Genomic DNA, 17,465 nt, shown 5'->3' on the forward strand with positions numbered 1-17,465 from the left:
ATGGCCATGGCTGTCATGAAGTCAAGTCAGTGACACCTACTGGTAACACACAACTAACAGCTTCTAGAAGAGAAAGCTCTGTATCTAACTGTGTGCCCACCAGCTCTAATGGATACTTCTAAGCTGTAAGTCTGGAAAGACATTTGTAGGAAATAAGAGGGGCTGGCAAGGGTGGGAAGGAAACAAGAGAGTGTGGCAGTGAGTAGTAACCAGAATGCTTTACATACACATATAAAATTGTCAAACACATTTTACTGATAAGGGAAAGATAAATTGCTGCTGTCCAAGATCAAGATAGTCACCTCTAGCAACTTAGCAGAGGTGCATGTGCTAATGTCACCAAGAAAGTGGTTGTGATGGAAAAGAAGAGAGTTGCAGGATATTTGATTCCATTGTGAACCCCGAGACTGTAAACTGTCAAAAGCTGTTTATTGTTCAATGTGGCTCGTCCCTAACACACACCTTTAATCCAAGAACTTTGTTATTGTAAACAGGTGATTGTAATGTGGCTCAGCCCTAGCACACACCTTTAACACAAGAGCTTTCTGTACACACGATTTAATGAAGTTAAGCCTAGGTCAAGAGGCAGAGAAAGAAACAGCTGACAGGGATTAAATAGAAAGAGGGACTTTGAGAGAAGAGTATGTAAGACTGCATGGAGAAGTAGCTTTTGGCTGTTAGCATTAGGCTTTTTCCTCTTGGGCTGCTGAGTGAGCTAGAAGACCTTTTCTTCCTGGGCTGTCAGCTGAGCTGGCAAGCTCTTTGGCTTTCAGCTTTTGGCTTCCCCTTGCCCCCGCCCCTCTGGGCTGTTAGCTGAGCTAGAAAGCTTCTGGCCCATGGGCTTTTGGCTTTAGGCTTTTGGCCTTTTGGCTTTTGGGGCTTTTAGATTGGAGCTTTTGGGCTTCAGCTTTTTCCTTCGGACATGAGCTGAGTAGGAAGGTCAGCTGGGTGCTTTCCCTGCCTCTGGGCCAGCAGGTTTTTACCCCAGCATCTGGCTCCTGAGTCTTCATTGGTAAAATTGAACAATTGGAGCTTTATAATAACAGAAGATGTTTCAAAGGAAGTGACCCTGACCAAACACTTAATATTAAAGGACCTATCAGAGATGTTTCATGTTATTGAAGTAAGGGATACAAGGTGGGAAGTTGTCACCAATTGAAACAATTTGAAATCTGGCAAGATAACTGACTCCGTCTAGTTTGGCGCTAGATGTTTGTATTGAGTGAAGGTACTAATTTGGGAAGAATGGGTGTGGTCATTGTGGGATCTAGCCTTATTGATAGGTGCTCATGAAAGATGCCAATAACAGCTTTGCCACTTCCCTTTCCAACACTTTTATAATCAGCAAACACACAAACCATGTATCTCCATGGAAAGGGAATCCACTTCATTTTTGCTGAAGAGAGGAGAGAGAAGATACTAGCAAACTGAATGAAATGGTCTGTCAATAACATGAGAGAGATGACTCTACTCTTTACATTAAGTCTCTGTAGCATGTGCTTAGAAGTGTTTGTATAATGACATTCAAGAGAAAGAGCTTGATTGAATTAAAGTGCTGAGAGTTGATTAAAATTCTGGAAGGGACAGAACAGTTTTTCAAGGTTACACAAGGAGAAGACTGAGACAGCTATTCATTCTACTCTTCATACCTGTTTTGTAAGAAAGTAAAGAATTTTAATTCCTAATATTTCTAATATATTAAGTTATAGTATTCTATACTTAGATATTTTACTTTTTCATTTTTCTCTATTGTAACTGGCCAGAGTTTTTAATAGTTTGAAAAACAAAAATGTATAAAGATCATAAATAATATAAATTATTTCCCCACTAAGATGATTTTTGTATGGTTTCTGCTTTTTCTTAGCTAGGGTTATTAAAAATACAACACAACACAAAACAAAACAGTATGACCAAAGCAACTCAGGAAGTAAAGGTTTATTTCAGCTGATAGTTCCACATCACAGTTCATCATTGAAGTCAGGACAGGGACTCTTTAACAGGACAGGTCCTGGGGACAGGAGCTGATGCAGAGGCAATGGGGGAGTGCTGCTTACTGGCTTGCTACTTATGGCTTGCTCAGCCTGCTTTCTTATAGCACCCAGGACCATAAGTCCAGTGGTGGCCCCACCCACAATGGGCTGGGCCCTCACATCAGTTACTAATTAAGGAAATGATCCACAGGTCAGTCTGATGGGGACATGAGATTCCCTCTTCCGGAATGACTCTGTCATGTGTTGTTTAATTTTTTTTAAATATGGAAATGTAAGCGGCATTTTCTATTTAATTATTTTACTTTGGATTTATAGTATCACTTCATTATTTTTCACTTCCCTTTCTTCCCTACAACTCCTCCCACATACCACTTCTTGATCTTTTTCAAACTCATGGCTATTGTAAGTTGAAAATATTGTAAATTAAAAATACCTTTATATTAGCTACTTTTCTATTGTTATGTTAAAACACCATGACTGAGGTAACTTATAAAAGAAAGGGTGTATTTGGGCTTATGGTTCCAAAAGGGTGAATCCATAATGGGGGGGAGAAGGTAGAGGCATGGCAGCAGAGCTGGGAGCTAAGGAACTTCAAGCTGCAGGAAGCCAAGAGGGCTACCTTGAAATATGTGGATTTTTAAATTCTCAAAGGCCACCTTCAGTAACCTATTTCTTCTAACAAGGCCACACTCCCTAAGCCTTTGCAAACAGCTCTACTAACTGGAAACCAGTCATTCACTTGCCTGAGACTAGGAATATCTTACTGAAGCCACCACATATACCTAAATAATAAAATACTGCAGCCTACCTACTCTTCAAGACTGCTCAGAACAGTTCTGTTCACCTACAATTTGACAAAACCACCTGACATTGTTTTATGGTGAAGCCTTAAATACTTAGGGCCATGAGGTGGCTTGGTGGATATAGACACTGACTGCTAAGTGTGATGACCTGAGTTCAGTTCCCAGGACTCACATGGTAGAAGAAGAAAGCGGACTTGCTCAAGTGGTCATCTTCTGAGCTCCACATGCATCCTGTGGCTCATGCATGAACATGTTTGTGTGTACACAGACACACAAACACAAATAAATAAGTAAACAAATAATTGAAATAAAAATTAGATATTTAGACAGTTTATTGACTACTATACCAAAAGTAAAAAAAACCCAGAATAATCATACAGATACACTTTATTATTGTCTTAAAGTAAAAAACTCTGTCTAATGTTTATAAGTCAGAAAGTTTTTATATTAAGGAATACTAAATTATAATTGTATCATTTTTTGATTCTGATTTCAACACCAGTAGTGTAAAGACAGAAAATTATCCCAAAGTCTTACTTTAAGCAAAAGGTAGTATCTTAGTCTTTTCGGTGTGCTGTGACGAACTGCTCTCATACTGGGTAATTTGTAAAAAAACAAAACAACAAATTTATTGTTTAAATCATCAAGGTGCCAGGGGACTTGGTATACCACAGGGTCTGTTCCCACGACTGGTGCCTTTTCTGACAGAAGAGCCAGTCAAACTCCCTTAGGCCTCTTCTACAAAGATGCTAGTAGAAGAATACTATGTAGGGCCAAACATATTGATGCTAGTGCCCCGGGACTCACTAGCAATATAGGACCTTAGAGGACACCAGCATTCCAGTGTTAGCAGGAACTATACACGTGGAAGCTCATTTTCTGTAAAGGTTTCAACTTACAGAGCACATTGAATAAAAAAAGATTTTCAGGATTCTTTTCTAAATACTTTCTCACATTTTCATACTTAAGTGAATGGATTTACTCTCTCTAAAACCAACAATCATCTTTTTTTTCATAGGTTTTCTGTGAAGACATTGATTGATCGTTCTTGCTTTGAAACAATTGATGATTCTTCTCCTGAATTTAATAATTTTGCAGCTGTTCTGGAACAAATTCTAAGTCACCGGCTAAAAGGTAACAACTTTAATGTAATATTTCCTAACAAATTCCTTGTAAGAAGATAAACTTTTAGAAAACTGGTGTTGTTTAGGTAGCAATTGTGCTACCTAGGAAGAAAAAACATAAATCTGACTTTGTAATAGCTGATCTTTGATCTATGTTATTCAAAATGAATCTGTCTTCTTACATTCACACTTATTTCTAGAATGCATTTCTGATATTGAGTGTGGATGTGGTGTCACAGGCCTTTGACCTCGGCACTTGAGAAACAGATGCAGAGGGATTTCTGTGACTTCATTCAACCTAGTCTACACAGGGAGTCCCGGGCCACACAAGGTTACATAATATGACCTTGTGTCGAAACAAAACACAAGTCTGAGATAAAGAGTTTGCTGTGCAGTTAAGGGCACTTACTGCTCTCACAGAAGACCCGGGTTTGATTCCCAGCACACATATGGTGACTTAAAATCACCCATAGCTCTGCTTCTGGGAGTTCCGACAGGCATGTGATAAAACTTTCATAAAGTAAAATAATTAAATCCGAAAAATGGTAAACTCCGAATGTATGCATTTCCGTATACAAGAACAAAGCCACTTTCCCAAACTATTTACATTTAAATCTTAAGTGCTAGCATATCCCAAGCTAACTTACTGGGTCTAAGCATTGAATTGATGTGCTTATTATCAGTATACTTCCTTCAGTTAGATACAGTTGAAAAACTTAGCAGTAAGTAAGTTAAAATAAGTATGGATTTGGCTATGTTTTTCTTAAATCAGTAACATTTGTATTATACATAGGAATCTTTTAAACATGGAAAGGCGGCAGAGGAGTAACTGGCAACTGCCCTTGCTTAGCTAGATAACCTCCACCCAGGCATTTTCAAGTAACCCTAGTTAAATTCAGTGGATCACACAAAACAAAGCAAAACCTCAGAGCAGGAAAGTAGGACAAAGGCTTGCGAAGGATCCAGTGGAAAGGGGATACAAGAGAGTGGGATATGATCGAAAGATGTATGTGTGGAATTGTGAAATATAAGCCATTTTTAAGGAGTTTATGGGAAACATTGTTTCAGAATTCACACTTTTTAATATTAAAAGTTAATTTTTGAAGCAAGGTGTGGTGATGAACCCCTTTAATCCCAGTACTCGGAAGGCAGAGGCAGGTGGATCTCTATGATTTCAAAGCCAACCTGATCTACATAGTGAATTCCAGGCCAGTTAGGGCTGCAGAGCAAGACCCTGTCTAAAAACAGATAGTCTCCAAAGTATAACTAATGAAAACCAAGAATTATATAGTGTAAATCTTAAAGCAATAGGTAACAACTCTATTATGTCAGTTCTATTATCTAGTCTTTAAAAGAAAAGTTGGTTACTAGATGGCGTTGCTTTTGCTTTTACTTTTTAAAAATAGTCTTAATGGTATAGTTTTAAGTTTGTATAAGTAATTTGCTTTGATAGTTTACAAGAACTTTCAAGCATAGTCTGAAGGTTAATTCTGTTGTATATTTTTTAGTGCTGACAGTATCCAAGTTATGCTAAGCATTAAATCATTTGAGAAAATAATTGAATTAACATGGGAGGAAAAACTGAATTCATTTAGAATTCTGCAATTAAGATGAAGTCCATTAAAAAATAATAAATAAAAAAATTGTCAACAAGATACTTGCGAACTGAATCCAACAACAACAACAACAAAAAGATGGAGTCCATGAAATCATCAATACCGTTTCTGTTAAACTTGATGGTTTCACATGTGAAAAATATTATTACTTTTTATTTTTGCATTTCTGTATTTCCTCAGTTTTAATACACAGTATATTTTTTATAAAAGTGAAGAATATAGATGCATTTTGAAATATTGTTGTAATATTGTGTGATAATATTTTAATAACAAAATTTATGACCAAATAGCACGTGGAATAAGATATACCATAATGTATCTTAGTATTTGCAAATCTTAGTACTCAAAAGTACTTTATCTTATAAAAGATTACCATTTGTAATATGATTATCTTACAAAATACATTTTAAAATTAGAAAAATATAAGGTCATCTTGAGATTCCTGTGTTGAGTAATATAAATGGACCTTTTTTATACAACCAATACCCATGTGTTGTGCCTCAGCAAAATATAGATCATTAATGTTCAGAACCAACTCCAGATAATTCAATATGTTCTTGTTAATTCTGAAAAACACTGTGATGAAACTATAAAATCTACTTAATTTAGCTGTCTATAGTTTAGTGGAAAAAGAAAGGAAGCTAAGATAACATTGAGGAATAGTTCAGCGGATGGGTGCTTTCAGAGCAGGTGCATGGCCTTAGGTTCACTCTCTAGTGCTACAAAACAACAACAACAAAAATCCCATGGACAAAACAAGGTATTTCAGGTTTAAGTGAAAGAGATAAATAATTCAAAGCATACTTTTAAAAGAGTTGCATATAAGTTAACTATGTGGTTGGTGTATTTGTCAATAGATATGGATAATTAAATTATTTTTGAGAAGAAATATTTGAAAGTCTCAAGTGCCTAGAAATTTCATGTTTTCCTATTCTTAATAATGCAATACAAAAATATATTTTGCCTTTTAAGAGGTTATGTATTTTATTATACATTGTAAATATTTATTTAAAATTTAGTTTTAATTAAAATGTTCAATAAATGTTATATAAGTACAAATTAAAATCATCTAATTTTATCAGATTATAAGATATACCTTTCTCAAGCTATTACTACTTTTTAAAATAAAGAACATTTGGCGTATACATTAAATTTTTTCCAGAGAAAGATAAATACCTTCCTCAGACATACTGTGCTGCCACAGGTAAACTGAAAAGCTGACCAAACTGTTTATTCTTAATTCATTTTAAAAGACTCATAATTGGAGAAAAGGAAGCTTTTAAAATCTGACATGAATTTTATTTGTACTAATCTATTGATCAAGTGAAGGTCTTACTTTTTCTAGAATATAGTTGGGAAGAAAGAATTTGTCAGAGACTATTAAAAATAGTGAGACCTGAGTTCTGTTTCTTCAGTTCAGTACCTTTTAAACTTCAGTCAATTTAAAGTGTTAATTGAGCACAATAGCTCCCATCTGTAATCCAGACCTTTAGAGGCTGAAGTAAGAGCACCTTGTGAGGTTGAGGCCAGCCTGAGCTATGTAGTAAGGCATTTCTCCATGTGGCTTTGAGTCTTCTAGTAAAGCCACTGCAGAATTGCCCAGAAGTGTCCTGCTGAAGTCAAGTTTTTAGCCTTCTCAGCAATAATTCCATCCTCACCGTGCATTCCTGTCCGCAGTCAGGACAAGAGAATTCTCTTTATTGACCAAGCTGGATTCACAACTCACAAAAATCAGTCTCCCTCTGCCTCCCAAGTGGCACACCCAACCCACTTATTTGGTGGACTTACAGCCTTTTGTTTGAACACATCTAATCTCTGGAAACTGAGGAAGGCAGTTCATTAAATTTTTAAACAGTTTAAGTAGTTAGAAAATTCTTTTTAAAAACTTTTTAAAATTATTATTTATTATAATTTATTTAATTTGTATCCCAGCTGTGTCTCCCTCCCTAGTCTCCTCCCAGTCGCACCCACCCTACCCTCTTCTCCCCCTGTGCCCCTCCCTTAGTCCACCTATAGGGCAGTCCTCCTCCCCTTCTATGTGACTCTAGCCTATCAGGTCTCATCAGGGCTCATAGCATCCTTTTCCTCTGTGGCCTGGCAAGGCTCCCCTCCCCGCCATAGGGGGAGGGGATCAAAGAGTCAGCCACTGAGTTCATGCCAGAGAAAGCCCCTGCTCCCCTTAAGGGAACCCACTTGGAGACTGAGTTTATGGGCTACATCTGTGCAGACGTTTTAGGTCCTCTCCATGCATTGTCCTTGGTTGGTGTATCATTCTCTTCAAGGATCCCCAGGGCTCAGTTTTTTTTGTTGTTGTTGTTTTTGTTTGCTTGTTTGTTTGTTGGCTCTGTTGGTCTCCTTTTGGAGCTCCTGACACCTCCAGGTCTTTCTGTCTCCTCCTTCTTTCATAAAATTCCATGCACTCTGCCCAAAGTTTGGCGATGAGTCTCAGCATCTCCTTTAATACCCTGCTTGGTAGAGACTCAAGATTCAGCTATAGCACTCCTAGGCATATATCCAAAAGATGCTCAAGTATACAACAAGGACATTTGCTCAGCCATGTTTGTAGCAGCTTTATTTGTAATAGCCAGAACCTGGAAACAGCACGGATGTTCCTCAACTGAGGACTGGATACAGAAATTTCGGAACATTTACACAATGGACTACTACTCAGCAATTAAAAACAAGAACATCATGAAATTTGAAGGCAAATGGTGGGATCTAGAAAAGGTCATCCTGAGTGAGTTATCCCAGAAGCAGAAAGACACACATGGTATATACTTACTTATAAGTGGATATTAGATATAATATAGGATAATCATACCAAAATCTGTACACGTAAAGAAGCTAAGCAAGAAGGAGGACCCTGGGTAAGATGCTCAATCTTCATTCAGAAAAGCAAATGAGATAGATATCGGAAGAAGGTGAAAATAAGGAACAAGACAGGAGCCTACCATAGAGGGCCTCTGAAAGACTACCCAGCAGGGTATTAAAGCAGATGCTGAAACTCATAGCCAAACTTTGGACAGAGTGCAGGGAATTTTATGAAAGAAACGGGAGATAGAAAGACCTGGAGGGGACAGGAGTTCCACAAGGAGAGCAACAGAACCAAAAAATCTGGGCCCAGGGGTCTTTTCTGAGACTGATACTTCAATGAAGGACCATTCATTGAGATAACCTAGAACCTCTGCTCAGATGTAGACTATGGCAGCTCAGTCTCCAAGTGGGTTCCCTAGTAAGGGAAATAGGGACTGTCTCTGACATAGACTCAGTGGCTGGTTCTTTGATCACTTCCCCCTGAGAGGGGAGCAGCCTTACCAGGCCACAGAGGAAGACAGTGCAGCCAGTCCTGATGAGATCTGACAGGCTAGGGTCAGATGGAAGGGGAGGAGGACCTCCCCTGTCAGTGGACTTGGAGAGGGGCCTGGGAGGAGATGAGGGAGGGAGGGAGGGCAAGACTGGGAGGGAATGAGGGAGAGGCTACAGCTGGGAAACAAAGTGAATACATTGTAATAAATAAAAAATTATATTAAAAATGTTTTCTGTCAGGTTCTCTTCATCTCACTCCCCAGTCTTTAGTCCCTTCAGTCTCCTGGAACTACTACAGTAGTTTTTCTTGTGCATCACTGATTTATCACTATTGCTCTTAGAAATTAGTGCTTGGGCCTGTGTAAAGTGATTCAGATAGTCTAAATTCTATGTTATTCACAAGATTCTACTAATGTTTTGAATTTTTTGTTTTTTAATTAAGCTTTTTATAAATTACAGTTTATTTACTTTGTAGCCCAGCTGTAGCCTCTTCCCTCATCAGCTTCCAATCCCTCCCTCCCTTGTCTCCTCCCCAAGTCCACCTATAGGGGAGGTCTTCCTCCCCTTCCCTCTGACCCTAGCCTATCAGGTCTCATCAGTACTGACTGCATTGTTTTCCTCAGTGGCCTGGTAAGACTGCTTCCCTTTCGGGGGAGGTGATCAGAGAGCCAGCTACTGAGTTCATGTCCTGTTACTAGGGAACCCACTTAGAGACTGAGCTGCCATGGTCTACATCTGAGGAGAGGTTCTAGGTTATCTCTATGAATGGTCCTTGGCTGGAGTATCAGTCTCAGAAAAGACTTCTGTGCCCAGATTTTTTTGGATCTGTTGCTGTCCTTGTGGAACTCCTGTCCCCTCCAGGTCTTCCCATCTCCCCATTCTTTCATAAGATTCTCTGCACTCTGCCCAAAGTTTAGCTATAAGTCTCAGCATCTGCTTTGGTACCTTGCTGGGTAGAGTCTTCAGAGGCCCTCTGTGGTAGGCTCCTGTCCTCTTTCCTGTTTTCTCCCTCTTCTGAGTGAGGATTGATCATCTTACCCAGGGTCCTCCTTCTTGCTTAGCTTCTATAGGTGTACAGATTTTCTTGTGTTTATGCTATATTATATGTCTAATATCTATATAAGCGAATGTATACCATGTGTGTCTTTCTGCTTTTGGGATATCTCACTCAGGATGATGTTTTTTAGTTCCCACCATTTGCCTGCAAATTTCATGATTTCCTTGTTTTTTAATTGCTGAGTAGTATTCCATTGTGTAAATGTTCCACAATTTCTGTATCCATTCCTCAATTGAGGGACATCCGGGTTGTTTCCAGATTCTGGCTATTATGAATAAAGCTGCTACAAACATGTTTGAGCAAATGTCCTTGTTGTATACTTGAGCATCTTTTGGGTATGTGCCTAGGAGTGCTATAGCTGGATCTTGAGGAAGCGCTAGTCCTAATTGTCTGAGAAAGCCCCAAATTGTTTTCCAAAGTGGTTGTACTAGTTTACATTTCCACCAGCAATGGAGGAGGGTTCCCCTTTCTCCACATCCTCTCCAGCATGTATTGTCACTTGAGTTATTTTTTTACCTTAGCCATTCTGATGGGTGTAAGGTAAAATCTCAGGGTCATTTTGATTTGCATTTCTCTAATGACTAAGGACGTTGAACATTTCTTTAAGTCTTTCTCTGCCAGTCTATATTCCTCTACAGAGAATTCTGTTTAGCTCTATACCCCATTTTTTAATTGGATTACTTTATTTGTTGCTTTTCAATTTCTTGAGTTCTTTGTATATTCTGGATATTAGGCCTCTGTCAGATACAGGGTTAGTAAAGATCCTTTCCCAATCTGTAGGCTGTCGTTTTGTTCTCTTGACAGTGTCCTTTGATTTATAGAAGCTTTTCAGTTTCATGAGGTCCCATTTATTGGTTGTTGATCTTAGAGCCTGTGCTGTTGGTGTGACTTAAACCAAACAAGTGAAAGACCTGTTTGACAAAAAACTTCAAATCTCTGAAGAAAGAAATTGAAGAAGATGAAAAGATCTCCCATACTCATGGATCAATAGGATTAATATAGTGAAAATGGCCATCCTGCCAAAAACAATCTACAGATTCAATGCAGTTCCTATCAAAATACCAACACAATTCTTTATGGACTTTGAAAGAACAATTCTTAATTTCATATGGAAAAACAAAAAAACCCAGAATTGCTGAAACAATCCTGTACAACAACAGATCTTCTGGAGATATCTTCATCCCTGATCTCAAGCTGTACTACAGAGCAATAGTAATAAAACCTGCATGGTACTGGCATAGAAACAGAATGGTGGATCAATGGAATCTAATCAAAGACCCAGAAATAAACCCACACACCTATGGATACTTGATTTTTGACAAAGAAGCCAAAACCATTCAATGGAAAAAAAAAAAAAAAAGATAGCATCTTCAACAAATGGTGCTGGTCTAACTGGATGTCTACATGTAGAGAAATGCAAGTAGATTCATATTTATCACCCTGCACAAAACTAAAGTCCAAGTGGATCAACATAAAACCAGACACACTAAACTTGTAGAAGAAAAAGTGGGAAAGAGCCTTGAAGTCATTGGCACAGGAGACAACTTCCTGAACACCAACAGCACAGGCTCTAAGATCAACGATCAATAAATATTTTCCATTTTTCCATACCACATATTTGGTTCATATCCAAATTAAAACCAAAGTACCACTCCAAGGCTTTCTTAACTACTACTTCTTTTATGTTTTATGTCTCTTGAGTTAATTTGAATGAGATGAAGTTTCTTAGGGATAAATGCAGTTAAATCTTATTTATCTTTTGATCATATTTCTATTCTATAAAGCACCAGAAGCAACTTACAAAAGGAAGAGTCTTTCTGGGCTTGTAGCTCCAAAGGAGTAAGAGTCTATAGTACAGATGGAAGGGGAGGAAGATCTCCCCTATTAGTGGACTTAGAGAGGGGCAGAGAGGAGATGAGGGAGGGAGGATGGGATTGGGAGGGAATGCGGGAGGGGGCTGCAGCTGGGATACAAAGTAAATAAACTAATTAATATAAAAAATAAAAATTTAATTTAAAAAAGTCTATGGTGGCTATGAGGCACAACAGCAGGTAGATGTGGCAGCATGAACAGGAAGCTGAAGGCTCACGTCTTGAACCACAAGCAGGGAGCAGAGAGAAAAAACTACAAGTAGTGTGAGGCTTTAAGCTGTCAAAGCCTGTCCCAGTGACATACTTCTTCCAGGAAGGTCACACTTCCCAAGCAAGGCCAGCTACTGGGAACAAGTATTCAAATACCTGAGATGATGGGGCATATTCAAACCATGATTCAAACCACCACATGCAGTTTTATTTACCTTGTCACCTACTTCAGAAATAGCACAAGATTGCAAATATTTGCAAATATTGTCACATCTTACTTAATAACTGAGTTGTGTTCTAAGAAATATTGTTAGGCAATTTCATTGCTGTATAAATCATAAAGTATACTTATGCAAACTGAGGGTACTGCCTCACTAGCCAATATAACCTGTGGGACTTGCCTGTTACATGTGGTCCATGGTTGACTAAAACCTTGTTATATGGCACCTTATTATAAGTGGAAACTATATCCCATGTTTATGGATTAGAGTATTAAGTATTAATAAACTACACATACCACCCAAACTACAGATTCCAGCAAGTTCTAAACCAGTGGTTTCCAATCTGTGGGTCATGACCCCCTTGAGGATTATATGACCATTTTGTACGGGTCTCATCAGATATCCTAATAAATATTTACATTATAATTCATAATGGTAGAAAATATCAATTATGAAATAATTTTATAGTTCAGTGTCACCACACTACCACAACATGAGGAACTTTTTTAAAGGGTCACAGTATTAGAAAGGCTGAGAATCACTGTTCCATACAATGATATTTTTCACAGATGTAAAAAAAATCCTAAGGTTTATATACCCCTACTAACACCCTGAATGTCTAAAGTCTTGAGGAAAAGGAACAAAGCTGGAGGCTCTCTGGAGTAAAATACATTACAGCTGGTAAAAAAAAAAAAAAAAGAAAAAAAAGCAAATGTACAGCCTTCACATTCCGAATCCTCTGCAAAAACAATCTGAAATTAGTTAAATATTTAAGTGTAAGACTTGAAACTATAAACTTACCAGAAGAAAACACAGAAGAAAGTCTTTATGATCCTGACATGGGTGGTATAGAATCAATTTAAGTATCTTTCTACAGATGAATAGATAAAGAAATTGTATTCTATGTATTTAATGGAATACTATTCAACTTTAAAGAAGTAGGAAGTCCTGTCATTAGAAGCAGTAATTGGTGAACCTAGAGAACATCATTGTAACTGCCAAGTGAAATAATTTTGTCATATGAAGACAAATACTGCAGGCTATCCACCATCCTTTCTGAACTCTGTGGGCACCTTCACTCACATGCATATAAATACATGCACACATTTTAAGAATAAAAGACATTTAATATACATAATAAAAAGGAAAATGTATACTCTAGTATCCCTCATGATCATAGAGACTAGACTTGTAAAAAAATTTGAACAAGTCACACTCTAGAATAGAAGGGTGTTTTATTGTTGAAATTTTTATCTTATCTTAAATGTATTTAGTACTCAGCCCTGAAATACTAATCTTTTTTTTTTTGACAGTCTGATACAGAGCTTTTATTCATGAATAGAAGAAAAATAAATTTAAGAAAATGTAAACCAGTCAAGTAATTTTCTGACATCAATTTATTCTGCTTATAGGTACAGCCTGTTAACCTCACAAATGTCCATAATATTGATAATACCTAATATACAGAATATCCCAAAAGAATGATGATAATAATAAAATGAAACTCAATTACTTATTTCATTATGGCTTAGCAACTTATGCTGATACCTTAAAATATAAATTATCAAATTTACAAATTTTTCCTTCTATTAAGGTTTTAGTTTGTTAGATCATTCTCTTCATAAATTTATACTTCATTTACCATAATAGTCTTGATTAAGAAATAATTTTGTTTATATTTTAGCACATAAAAATCAATTTCCACACAACATAATTATAATATTGAATAAAAGTCCACAATGGTTCTTCATATTGCCAGTTATTTACATAGGTATTATTGTAATCTATGTGATATACTGATTCCTCTTGGTGAGCCTTCAACATAAGTCTGACCTATTGTGATTAAAATAACTATCAAAGCAAGAAGTGTTTAAGACATACTTGCATTTAAAAGAAATAAGTTAGGCTTTTATAGACCCTGCAGAGCATACGTATAAATAAATTCTATATAATCAGAATTGTATTAGTGACCATATTTAAACATATATATTGACTCAGTTTTAAGTTTCTTTTTTTAAAAATTTTATTATTAGTTACATTTTATTAAATCTGTATCACAGCTGTATCCCTCTCCGTCATTCCCTCCCCGATCCCACCCTCCCTCCCTCAGCTCCTCCCTGCCCCTTTCCAAGTCCACTGATAGGGGAGGACCTCCTCCCCTTTCATCTGACCCTGTTTTATCAGATATCTTCAGGACTGGCTGCAAAGTCCTCCTCTGTGGTCCAGCAGTGCTGCTCTTCCCTTGGGGGGTGGGGAGGTCAAAGAGCCTGCCATTGAGTTCCTGTCAGAAATAATACTAATCTTTTTGATGAATACTTTTTAACTATAGTTCAGAAAACTAATAAGATACCAGTTCTTTCCCTCTTGATCTGTAGAGTCAATGTAATCTCAGTTTCAGAACTTTTTTTAAAATTTTCCTAGACGAAGTGATTCTAAGGTTTATATGACTAGGCAAATTAAGAACAATAAGTGGTTTTGCACAGGAAAATCAAAGCCAGTGATTCAACCTATGTGATTTCAGAATTTAGTATCATGATAATAGAAATCAGTGTGCCAGTGAAATCTTACACATAGGTCAAGTGAATGGAATAGAACATTCATAAACAAAACCATTAAAAATCTTGACTTTTTTTGTATGTGCAGGCCTTTAGTGGAGAAGTTATAGACTTTAACAGACAATGATGGAACAATGAATATTCAGGAAAAAAATAAAAAATAATAATTTAAGGGTCAGTGTCATGGTGCATGCCTTTAATCTCAGCACTTGGGAGACAAAGGCAAGTAGATCTCTGAATTTCAGGCTAGCTGCTGCTGCTGCTTCCCCACCTCTGCTCCTCCTCTTTCTCCTCTTCTTTGTTTTGTTTTTTTTGAGACAGGGTCTTTCTATGTAATCCTGGCTGTTGTTTTCGTATTTACCTCATATCTAACGCCTTCTTGAGACTCTTGAAGGTCTCAGGACTAAGCTTACAACTGACATTTTGTGTTTTGGAAAACTCAAATTTTTCAGTGAAGACTGGGGTCAGAGTTTTGATTGGCTCACAGGGTCCACAAACAGGGGAGAGAATTTAAGTTGATTGTAGGATTCCCTTGCCCAGTTCTACTTTCATGTTTAACAAAACCATGGCAAGCTTCCTCTGTACACTTAGCAAATTGAGAGATATATGAAGAGAAGCTAGAACTGTCATGCATTGTTGGTGACATAAAATCCTATATGGCTTCTTTTAAGAAATTTGTGAATTTTTTTATACAGATAAATAAACTTTTACTTCCCAGAAATCTTGGGCCTTTACGCAAGAGATATGAAGACCTATGTTTATGCAAAATCTATTTAGAGCAGCTTTATTTATACTTGGCAATTTAGATTTCTTCCACATGATAAATGGCTAGCTCTCATACACCATGAAAAAGCTCAGTAATAGAAAATGTATTTCTACTTACAATATCTATGAATATCAAATGAACTATGATAAATATTTGAAGCAAAATTATGAAAACTTAGACAGTTTGTGATCCATTTATATGACATTTTGGAAAAGGCTCAACTATACTGTCCGGGAGGAGATCAGTGGTGACTAGGGAGCCCAGGTTGGCAGGATGACTTTATGGCATCAACATGCTGGAGGTCTTTTGGGTGGTAGAATTGGTAGGTGTCATTGTCGGATTCCTCCTCCTCCTCTTCCTCTGCTTCTACTTTGTTTTGTTTTTTGAGACAGGGTTTCTCTGTGCAATCCTGGGTGTCCTGGAAAGCACTCTGTAGACCAGGTTGGTCTTGAACTTACAGAGTGCCACCTGTCTCTGCCTTCTGAGTGCTAGGATTAAAGGCATGCACCACTGGGTTCCCTAGTAATGGGAACAGGGATTGTCTCTGACATGAATTCAGTGGCTCAATAGCTCTTTGATCACCTCCCCCTGATGGGTGAGCAGCCTTACCAGGCCACAGAGGAAGACAAGGCAGCCAGTCCTGATGAGACCTGATAGGCTAGATTCAGAGGGAAGGGGAGGAGGACCTCCCCTATTAGTGGACTTGGGGAGGACCATGGGAGGAGATGAGGGAGGGAGGGTAGATTTGAGAGGGGTAAGGGAGTGGGCTACAACTGGGATACAAAGTGAATAAACTGTAATTAATAAAATTAATAAATAAGTTTTTTTAAAAAGTCATGCACCACCACTGCCTGGCATCTTTTGTTTCTAGTATGTCTCTTTTGTTTCCCAAATTTGATACAAATGTCTGGGAACAATAAATTTATTTAAAATAAGTTTATAATTCCCTCATAGGGAGGATCCTGTGTTTTCATTATAATACATGAAATTAAAACTCCTTGATCTTCAGTTACTTTAGAAGGCTAGCTAGTTTGTCTCAGAGCGCAGTAGAGTTGGTGCCTAGGCCCATCCTTTGCTGTTATTTCTCCAGGTTTTTCTTGGCTAACTTTTTCTTGCTTCCTCTACTTTGAAAATGAGTCATAGCCAGAAGTCTCTATTCTTTCCCTGAAGCAGATGCCTTCACTTGATTACTTTGTGTTTTTTCTTTCCATATTAAATCCCTCTGCCAATATTGTACACACATTCATCCACTATTCTTTTTATTCCATTTAGTCTGTCTGTTCAGCAACCCATCTAGGTATGATTTAGATTACAAAGGTTAATAAGACATGCTACTTCTTGACACCTATACTTAAAGGGTTTAAAGAAGATAATTTACCAATACTGTATAGTTGAGTCTCATTATTATAAAAGCATTACTAATTGTGATGTCATGCAAAGGAGTTAGTAATCTTTGCTTGGTTTGGGGAAAATGTCACATGGGAAAGAGGTGGCTTACAGAAAAATGCAGCTTAAATTTTAAAATGCCATTCATAACTTTGCTTTTTAATGAGTTAGTAAGGAAGATGAAAACAAAAAAATTGGCAGTAAAGTAGTTAGAAATAGTCTTATAAAGTTCATCTGGGTGATATGGTGGTTGAAATTATTAAATGTTATAGACAGTTGTTAAAGTGAAAAATTTCTGTGGCATTCTAAAGAAAAAAACCAAGATGTAACATGTCATTTCTTAATTAATCTGCTCATCATTCTTACAAATATTGGACTTAATGACTCGCATTCAGTTGAGGTTTTGCATTGATACTGAACTTTTTCTCAGTTGTTCTATGTGTAGCTAATCTTTTCTTTGTCCTTAAGTTACCACATTATCCTTAGCCTTTTCATGTTCCTGACTGTGCCACATACATCATAGACATCATTGTCTGGCTTTTCCTGTGTAGGGGCCCGC

General features: G+C 37.4%; 2 protein-coding genes across 5 annotated transcripts in view; one reads left to right on the plus strand and one right to left on the minus strand.

Moving 5' to 3' along the window:
- The window catches only part of LOC110564858 (ATP-dependent translocase ABCB1), a 163,061-nt gene that overhangs the window by 118,075 nt on the left and 27,521 nt on the right, over positions 1-17,465 (minus strand). The window lies entirely within an intron of this gene.
- Rundc3b (RUN domain containing 3B) overlaps positions 1-17,465 on the plus strand; it is a 137,664-nt gene that overhangs the window by 12,421 nt on the left and 107,778 nt on the right. For all 4 annotated transcript variants that reach the window (XM_060373886.1, XM_060373885.1, XM_060373884.1 and 1 more), the window contains exon 2: positions 3,813-3,928. In XM_060373886.1, coding sequence (XP_060229869.1) covers positions 3,813-3,928 — 116 coding nt within the window. The remainder of the gene's footprint in view (positions 1-3,812; positions 3,929-17,465) is intronic.

This window comes from Meriones unguiculatus, chromosome 21, assembly GCF_030254825.1.
Source record: "Meriones unguiculatus strain TT.TT164.6M chromosome 21, Bangor_MerUng_6.1, whole genome shotgun sequence".
In the NCBI taxonomy this organism is placed as follows: domain Eukaryota; kingdom Metazoa; phylum Chordata; class Mammalia; order Rodentia; family Muridae; genus Meriones; species Meriones unguiculatus.